Source organism: Pterocles gutturalis, unplaced genomic scaffold (assembly GCF_000699245.1).
Source record: "Pterocles gutturalis isolate BGI_N339 unplaced genomic scaffold, ASM69924v1 scaffold24624, whole genome shotgun sequence".
Classification (NCBI taxonomy): Eukaryota; Metazoa; Chordata; class Aves; order Pterocliformes; family Pteroclidae; genus Pterocles; species Pterocles gutturalis.
In genome coordinates, this window is record NW_010133894.1 from 2,084 (window position 1) to 11,634 (window position 9,551).

General features: G+C 36.1%; 1 protein-coding gene across 1 annotated transcript; it reads right to left on the minus strand.

Moving 5' to 3' along the window:
* Positions 1–4,346: 4,346 nt before the first annotated feature.
* LOC104460810 (chromosome unknown open reading frame, human C6orf211) lies at positions 4,347–8,045 on the minus strand. The gene is made up of 3 exons (XM_010081408.1): positions 8,011–8,045; positions 6,287–6,452; positions 4,347–5,303 (listed from the first exon to the last, which is right to left on the minus strand). The coding sequence occupies exons 1-3, from the start codon at positions 8,043–8,045 to the stop codon at positions 4,536–4,538; spliced, it is 969 nt and encodes a 322-aa protein (XP_010079710.1). The 3' UTR covers positions 4,347–4,535.
* Between the last annotated feature and the right edge of the window lie 1,506 nt (positions 8,046–9,551).

Sequence of the window (9,551 nt, forward strand, 5' to 3'; positions counted from 1 at the left end):
TCTGTACAAAATTCCATTTTGGAATTTATATTTTAGACCTAATTTAAGTTTTTTAGATTAAAAACTTTCCATGTGGTAATTTTCATGCAACAGAGTGAACATTTTTCCTATGCTGTCTGACAGAGTACAGGAGATCATGCTTCACAAGGAACAAGTAGTTAAGTCATTCAACTATGAACGCAAACTCACTATGAACTTTAAAAGAACAGTAAAGTGTGTAAAACAAAGTGATTTGGAAATATTCTAGTTACAGCAAGTATAACACTAAAATATTTCCACTTTTGCTGAGAACACATGGAATGCCTATCAGTTTGGGAAGTGATCCTCATAATAACATCATCAGCTGCACCAACCTTAGTATGTAATTACCAGATACATTTTAAGGTTTTGAAATTTGAATATTGGTATTGTAACAAGGTAGAAACTTCCCTAATACTGCCCTGTCCTTAGTACGTAATTACCAGATACATTTTAAGAGATTCTCAATGCTTTTTAAGGTTTTGAAATTTGAATATTGGTATTGTAACAAGGTAGAAACTTCCCTAATACTGCCCTGTCTTGATTAAAAGGAATATTTTATAATACCCATCTCTTGCATCTATTTCTTTCAAAACTTCATTGGACAAAAAAGCTTTATAGGTTTTTGTATAAAATTTGTTTCAGAGAAAAAACCTCCAGGAACTAAGACCTGAATTATTTTAAGTTGGTTTTCCCAGACACTGAAATATCATAATAATGTTTGACTTTTGCATAAAATTACATAATTTATTTCAGTATTCTTGCAACAGTTTCCAGTCATACAGTCAACATATTTTCCACATCAATTTATTTTAAGAAGCCATATATACATATAGAATTATCATATATATCTTATCTAATTAATTATCAAGTATTCAGACAGACGTGTGTACTGGCTTTCACTGTGCCTGTGACATTACTTTTCCTCCTGTGTCATCATAAATGAGAATCAACACTATCACACAAAAACTGATTTACAAATACAGTTGCTCAAAAGATAGAGTAAAAAAAATAGAAGCCAAAAGACATTGGTCTGTTGCGGTCCTCAGAATTACTGAAAACGCCCTTGGTTTTGCTATAAATATTCGAATGGCACATAAAATTAAAATTTCAAGAATTTGGGTATACAATTCAGTAACTCCCAAGTTATGCTGTGCAAGCATTTTGGGCAATCAGTTGTAACAGATGTACAGAACCAACTTTCTTGAATACTCACCAAAAAAATTATGCTATATTATAGCATATACTATTGTTATAACATATGCTTTATCTTGTACAACAGTAAATTCCACAGTAAATGCAGTAGGCACATGCTGCCATTTCATGAAGCTATACTACACAAGTAATTAAGACTGAGTATCTACAAAAGCATTTCCTATTTTCAACTAAGCTGTCGCTAACCCAACAGCAGAGCACAATGCCTCACTGGAATATTTGTCTTTACTTCTTTGGTGGCACAGAAGAACATAACACTGGCATCACAGCACCATTTTTTTCATAGAATCCATCCAAATTTTACAAAAATGTAGCCCACCAACAAACAACAAGGTATGCTGCATATTCAAATCTGTCTCTAGACAGCACTTTGCAACTACAGCCACAGAAGTCAAGCAATTCAGTAGTTGGAAGTTACCTCACATAACTCTGTAGTACAAACTTCTCTTTGTGAGGGGAAAAAGATGAAAAGTGTTCACTGAATAAACTGGAGGATAGAACTAATTTAATTTCTTCCCTTTTTTTTCAGCACATTGTCTTATTTACCATTCAAATGCAAATCTAAGAATTACATGTCTTACAGTACTCATGAAATCACCACCCTACTTCCTCACACACATCAATGCAACAAGCTCCAAAAAGATGACTCAGTAATACTGAGTGAATACTGCTGCAGGTCCTGATTTAGCATTTTGTAGGCTTCTATTTATCATAACTTCAGCATTGTGAGTTCCCAGAAGTAACAGCCTGAAAACAACCTGGGCACAAAGAAACAGATTAACAATCACTGAAAAACATAACCAAGTGTCTCAGCATGTGTAAGGATTGTGTAAGAGGCAAATCTATTCTTCAAGGGTGGCCTGAACAATGAAACAATCCTTTCTCTTCTTGTCCATTACACACTTTTAAACCTCTCCAGGAAATTAAGTCAGCACCTTACAATCTGTCCACAGACAAAGCAGGTTTCTTTCATCTCTGAACAAGGCGGGGAGCTTTCATTGCACATATTCCACAACTTCCGTTCCTCTGTTCTTGACTCAAAAGTTGTTGCTTCAAATTGCATTTGAAACTAGTTAACGGCATTCTCACTGATGAAAAATTAAGGCTCCAGTTGCCTGATTAATCGTGTCCTTTACGTATCTGATCAAAGCACCAAAGCTGGAGTTCCCCTGAGCTCTCTCCAGTCACAGAGATCTTCAGCTGTCTTGACTTGATTTCTAATTTATGCAGTCAATCAAGTACCTAAAAGATGCATTTATGCTCATCCTTAGGAGTATTAAACCAAAGATACAACGGAGATGAGAACTCTGAACCCAGGTCTCAAAAGGAGAACCCTACCTACAGCACCACACTACCTCCTGAAATTCCAAGCATCTTAGTTTTTGAATACTTGACTTTGCAACTTTAAGATATTAATATACTTTCAGATGTAAGAAGAGCCCAAACATAAATAATCAAAGTCACTGGCAGTTGGAGCATATTTACCCACTGTACAGATCTTTATTGTATGAACACAGTAAGCAGCATCTGACTCTCTCCACTTCAGAAGACATACTTTACCAGGGATTTCACTGAGCAGAAGGGGAATGCAGCTTCATTTTCAAAGCCTGAAAAGGGTACAAAATACTGCCTCAGCTTCCCCCTTCCCACTTCTTTAGGCCTGCCAAAGCTTATTCTTGTCTTAGGTTAACCATAAGCATAAAAGTCTTTCTAAATCCACTTCCTACCACACAGTCACTCCAATTCCCTTGCCATCACTCCCAGAACATACTCAAATAAGGCCTGAAAAGGTCTGTGCCCTCCCCTTCACTGTGTAAGATGTATGTAAAATGGAAAAGGAAGTTCCTCTACAGTCTACTGCTGTTCTCTATAACATAGCCACCCTCACCCATCCCTCCCCACCCACCGGGGGCAAGTTCACTTCATTTTAGCTGCTCTAGACAAGAGCATAATCCAGACTCCATGGGTAATTTCTGCCACCATTTTCTAACAAATCTGTCGTTACCACTGGCATTACATCAGTCCCCTGTCAAGGGCCCTGTTTCAAACCATAAAAGTACTTTAAGACTTAACAGAATCTATTTTTAATTTTCTTTTTATAAATGGATAATGCATTTCCACTTTCATTTCACTTCACTCTGAAAAACCACTAAAACATCCCTACATTTTCCCCCAAATTCTGAGTAATTTGAGAGCAGGGCAGAAAAGAAGAAATAGGCAGCTAAGAACTCCAACTAGCAGCGACCTGTAGAGCATATGCTTCTCTAGCACATACTTCTCAGTGCAACGTGGGTTGTATTTCCCCCATGAAAATTATGGCATCATTCTTAAAAAAAACATAAATTTGACAAATAAAGAGAACTATCACAATGGAAGGAGGCAGCGGTGCTTGAACCACAAACACTGCTGACAAGCCACCTTTAATTCAATTCTGTATTAAATCTAAAATACAATTAATGCAACTGGTTGGGTTGGTTGTTTGGTTTGGAGGGTTTTTGTGTGCTTTTTGTAGAGGTTCTTAGACTAACAGTATCTTCCATATTCTTAAAATGAGATTGTCCTTTCTCCCACTAATCTTCCTACCAGATGGGACAACTACCTCCTATAGGCAAACCAGCTAGCAATATTCACTTGTATTTTAAAATTAAAATTTATTTTCAAATTCTAAATTAATATTTACAAAGTATCACTCAAGAACTCTTCTCTTAATGTACAGTGAACTATACGCAAAACATCAAAAGTTATTTGTCCATGGACACAAGAAGCAAGTAAAACACAATTTAAATAATAAAGTCTTGGTAGAAGCCAACTCAATTTTCAACAGTTTTAAAATATGATCCTGCAATGGACTGCAAAGAATCTAGCAGGAATTAATTTCTGCATTCTCTAAAATATCAACTTTCATGCAATGCATGGTATGTGGAGCACAAATTATCCTGAAATAAGTAAATACACGTTAACATGGGATTGAGGAAATAGTTTCTGAAGCAGATTTTTCTCTTGTTAGTCATACTCACTGATGAAGAAAAAAAAATGTTATGGACAACTAAATGTTCATCTTAAACATCTGCTGAAAATGGACATTAGGAAAACAAAATCTAATGAAATACAAATTTATGTACACAAAGACAGTTTGTAAACTTTTGCACATCATTTAAGTTTTTGTGGAAGAAAACTAACAAATCACTTGGGAGGAAAAAGTGCAAACAAAATACAGAAACTTTGCTGAAGCCAAGCATGGAACAGAGAAAGTAGTTAAAACTCAGACTGAATTTATCTTTCAGAATTTAGGAACCATTTAACTAGACAGCAGCATCAAACTGAACTACCCCGTATTTCCCGTTTACCATCCATTCAGGATCAGAAGCCTGAATTTGTTCACTTTGTCCAGGTTTTAAGCCAACCTGAGTGTCAGATTTCAGTGTTCTCAAACTACAAAGAGGCGCAGGATGAAACTTGCTCAAGGCTTGAGAAAATGGAACAGTATATTCCCATTTTTTATCTCCTGTTAATTTTCTATAGTTTAGATCACCTTTGAAAAGAAGCAAGTTTGACTTCTGTAGATCAGCATACAAGTCAGGAGCAACTTCAGCCATACTGGAAAAGTCATATGGCAAAGTCCAAAACATGTGATCACAGTAAACCCAAGCTCCCTTTTTCAAATTGCCCTCCCAGTTTATCCCACATCTAGACATCCACATATGATTGGCTGCCTGCAGCTGTTTAATAGTCCAGTTAAAATCATGCTTTGTGGTATCAGACACGTACCATGGAATACTTTTTCCATGAAAATGGACTTCATCAGCTAGTTTTGACAATAACAGGAAGTCAGCCAACACAAGATCACTTACAAGTTCAAATCCGGCATTATCCAGAATTATGTCAACTCTAACATGCCTTATTTCTGTATTGCTTTTTTTGGCATTTACAAGTAGCGACCACAGTTTTTCCATATCATTCACTATGATGTAAGGTATCAGGTTTTCCAGGGATTGTAAAGGACTAGATTTCTGAGAGCTGTCTTCACCAGCTGAAAAAGAAAGGTCACACTTATTGCCCCACAACGACACCTAGAAGGAGGAAAAAACCAAAAAAGTTTGCTAAGTCTCACTACAGTTACATTCTAAACTTCATGCACACTAAAGATTTTGTTTGGTTGGTTTTATTTAAGGGACATGAAGGCTCTAACTCCACATTTTCCTCTAAGCTTTAATAAAATTGAACTTCTTGTACAGAAATCTTAATACAGATTTTGTGGAAGAAACCAAACAATGCTCTGTATTTACACAGGCATCAGAAATGTGCATTGGGATTGACCAGGGTGGAAGACTTTGATCTACATAAATACATACACTGATCACACAGTTTAAAACACAAATATTCTCCATGCTGTAATTCCAGAAAATATCGGTTGGAACATAGAAAAAGGAGTAGTAAAAGCACGTTTGGGTTTTTTTTGTTACATGCAGCCAAGTAAGAACTTGTATTTTAAGTACATGCTAATGAGGTCTTTACAAAGATTCATCAAATACTTGGTGTGTGCTGTTGCCAGCTAATGGACTTATTTGTAGTCCTATAATATTTCATATTCTACCCAAAGGCATCATTTTCCAAGAATAATGCAGTTACAAAGCTTTTAAACCACTTCTGGCCCAGATTGACTTCTAACTTTTTTCCAAAGAAGTATAAAATTTTTAGACTGATAATAAAATGAATGGTTTTAAAATTTTATAGTTAAATAACAAAAAAGGCCATCTGGAACTTGACCTAAAATGTTTTAGAGATACTAGTTTTGAGGAGGAATAAGCTTGGTTTTCAAATACACAATGAAGACCCACAGTATAATGAAAATGTCACATTTAACGCAAGTAACCAAAACTTAAATATGTCAAGAATAGCAAGGCTACAGTATGACTGTCAGGATTTCATCATATTTTTACAAACAGAAGAGCTATATTTTAATTTCCATGTGAAGTTCTTTATAACCTAAAGTTTTTGTTTGTTACCTTAGGAGAGATATTTTAAATTCTTATGTTAAGTGCTACTAGTTTACCTGCAATAGCTTAAAAAGTTCCTCCTGAAGTTGCTTTTCATCTAGATCCTTGATGTTTTTAAAAAGTTCCTGAAAGTAAGTGCACAAGGCAATAACAGCCTCTTGGGATTCAAAGAAATTTTGAGCTTTTCCTTCCTTAAATACATCAAAGTTGTCAATAGGTGGGCTAAAAACAGAAGAAGAGCAGATTTATTAACATACTTGCTACATTTTCCACAACAGCACATGAAACACATCTGAAAATGCAAGCTCAAAGCCCAGCTTTTTCAGACCCTAGTTAGATTTTCCACTTCTAATTTGTCATACTAGATTTCCACACATCACACTGCCTGATATCATATCCCACTGAAATAGACAGTATACAAGACATCGTTTATATTTCTAGCAATATATTCTGAAAATAAACAAGTGTTTGGTCACAACAATCCTAGGAACTGCACATACAGACACAGTTTTGAACTCCAATCTTCATAAATGGAGAATTAAAACTGTAACATACAAGTGAACTAATGTAGTGAATTGCTGGCCCAATTTTAAGCATGTTTCAGTGTGCTGAAGTGTACCTCCCATACCAAAGTCTCTTACAGTGATGTGAAGTTATTCTTATGAAAGTTTTTAACTAGGACTTTAGAAAATTAACATGACAAAGCTGATAAAATAATTCAGTTCTTGTAATATAGAAGAAATATACACTCATCTACTACAAGAGACATATTTGCAGGTGCACCTTTTGCAAATGATTGAACCTCCATTTAGCTGCTTAAAAGCAGGTAAATAATAGAGATAAAGGAACTTAAAGCTTACTAATGAAAAGCTGCTGCTCAGTTTTTTAACTGCAATCCAGAACTACCATCTCATATTTGAAGGTTTTGCTACAAGAGTTGGAAATATACAATATACCAGTAGCAACAGGGTCCCATTACATTAAGTACGCAGGGAGCTTTCCATTTTTTTTTGGCAGCAGCGGGAAATTAAACTGCTCATTCCTACCCCATTACATTGTACTGGCACCTCTCCATAGTACCAGCACAACAAGTTTTTCCTGACAAGTTATTTTTAACCAGGATCAGCTCTCAAAGTTTCATGCAACATATGGTCTGCAAACACTGTTGTAACTAAGAAGATGGTGTAGAATGACCAACTCGGGCTGCTTAAGCTGGATCTACTGCTGTAAGAAACAGTTCTCAAACAGTAACTTCAGATTTTGAGTAGGAAAACAAGTTAGAATGCCCAAAAGATTAGTGGCTCTTGCACTCTGTGTTTTAGGCTAACATATGTCTTAAGAGATCATTCTAGACTAACAAACCTTTTAGAGATGCTAAATAACTTTCAGATCAAAATGCACATTAGTCTGCAAGAAGGTCAAACAATGCTAAATAACTTTCAGATCTCAATGCACATTAGTCTGCAAGAAGGTCAAACTAAAGGGTTTTGACGTAGATCAAGTCACAGAAACTGAAGCATAATACAGTCAAGCTTAAGGGTTTTGATGTAGATCAAGTCACAGAAACTGAAGCATAAAAAAACCTAATAAGCTTCAACTTCTGCTCATGGGAGAAGAAAACTTATTAATTTTAAATCTGAGGTGCGAGATGACAGAAAAGGAATATAGTAAAAGCTTAAGATTTTCCTTTACCTTACTCCCTAGCTGTCTCCCTTTCTCAAAAAAAAAAAAAAAAGGAAAGAATAACATTTTGCAATACACCACGATAGAAAATGCTTACCTCTGTGCTACTGCTGCATGAATTCTTCTATACATATAACAAGTAATACACCACGCTAGAAAATACTTACCTCTGTGCTAATGCTGCATGAATTCTTCTATACATATAACATTCTACAAATAACCAGGGGGACTGAAACCAGCTCGGTTCTCCATTCCCGTTTGATAAATTTCGTTGGTAGTCTAGGTATTGGTTCCAAAGTGTGGCATCAGGCAGCTCATCTTCTAAAGGGGTCACTGGTTTGTCTGTTTGCAGCTCATTCCGCAGTTTCGAGAGTAAAGATATAGCTCTCTTCTCTGCTTCAACACCTTTCTGAAATAAGTGGAGAATAAAAGTTCCTATTCTGAACATTTATTCCTGTAGAGACACAGATCAATTTTCATGAAAGAAAGAAGTGATAAGTTTTAATTGTGAAATACGAGTCCCTGACAAATCAGAGCTCGATTCAACCAAACACAATGAAGCTCATTTTCTGCCTAACATCCTAAAATGAATCACTCACAGGACTTCTTTTTAGATTGGACTTTTCGCTTACTAGAGGAGAACAGAATATTGAAATACTGCCATCCTCAGAAGATGCCACCATCTATTAAACACTGCATCAACACAAAAACCTGAGAAGCCAAAGCAGGTGCAAAACAGGTAGATCAGAAAAAGGTTAGACAGAAAGGTGAGTTAGAAAATTAAGGAAAAATAGCTATAAGAAAGAGATTATAAAGAAAAAAAAAACCAGACAACAAGATTAAGACAGACAATTAGTAAGAAACAAGTAAAAACAAGACAGAGAAGGGGTCTGAAGGCTGGGGGGGGGGGAAATCTCAGGCAAAAAGAGATCTTTCTCTTACCTCGCCATATTCTTCAAAGAATTCATTTTTATGTCGATGTAGAGTATCAATAACTCTTGTGAGGATCTGGGGCAGTCTGTCTTTAATCGTAAAATATGCAAAGGATCTAAGAAGGAGAGGATACAAATTTCATTATTGAGAGAAAATGATGAAATGTATTTTTTTTAAACAAATGCAAGGTCTTAAAAGTAATTTCATATGCCTTTAAAGCAGTTAACATCGATTAAAAAAAGAAATCTCAAATTGGTCAGTCTTAAGTTGACTTTTGAAGAAAAACAGTAGTCTTTTCAGGAAATCAAATGCTAAGTGGCCCTGCCAAAAGAGTAAAAATTGCAGTCAATTCTAGGCTCAAACGCATTCTCTGATTGCTGTTATCTCCATGTAAAATCAAGGAAACTCAAAAGCATAGAGAACTGACGTTTATCTTGTATCACAACTAAATCCACGCTACTTGCTGCTCTCTACTATAGACTCGATTTACTTTTCCTCCCAACGCTACTTATTTTTGAGAAGGACAATAAGCAAAACACAACCAGCCCTACAAAGAGCTTGAAGAATTATTTTTATTTAAAGATTTCTGTCCCGTCAGTCGGGGCCCCAGTCCCAGGGACTCGGAACGGAGCAGCCACCCGCTACTGACCAGAGCGCCCAAAGAAACCTACAGGTACCCCCCGGGCCCATTCCGCCCAGAGCCGG

Bases quoted from the DNA above. Each gene is read 5' to 3' on its own strand.
- LOC104460810 (XM_010081408.1), bottom strand. From the start codon at position 8,045: ATGTATAGAAGAATTCATGCAGCAGTAGCACAGAG. The intron at 6,453-8,010 runs GTAAGCATTTTC...TTCTGTTTTTAG, and splicing joins CATGCAGCAGTAGCACAGAG to CCCACCTATTGACAACTTTG. The intron at 5,304-6,286 runs GTAAACTAGTAG...TCCTCCTTCTAG, and splicing joins AACTTTTTAAGCTATTGCAG to GTGTCGTTGTGGGGCAATAA.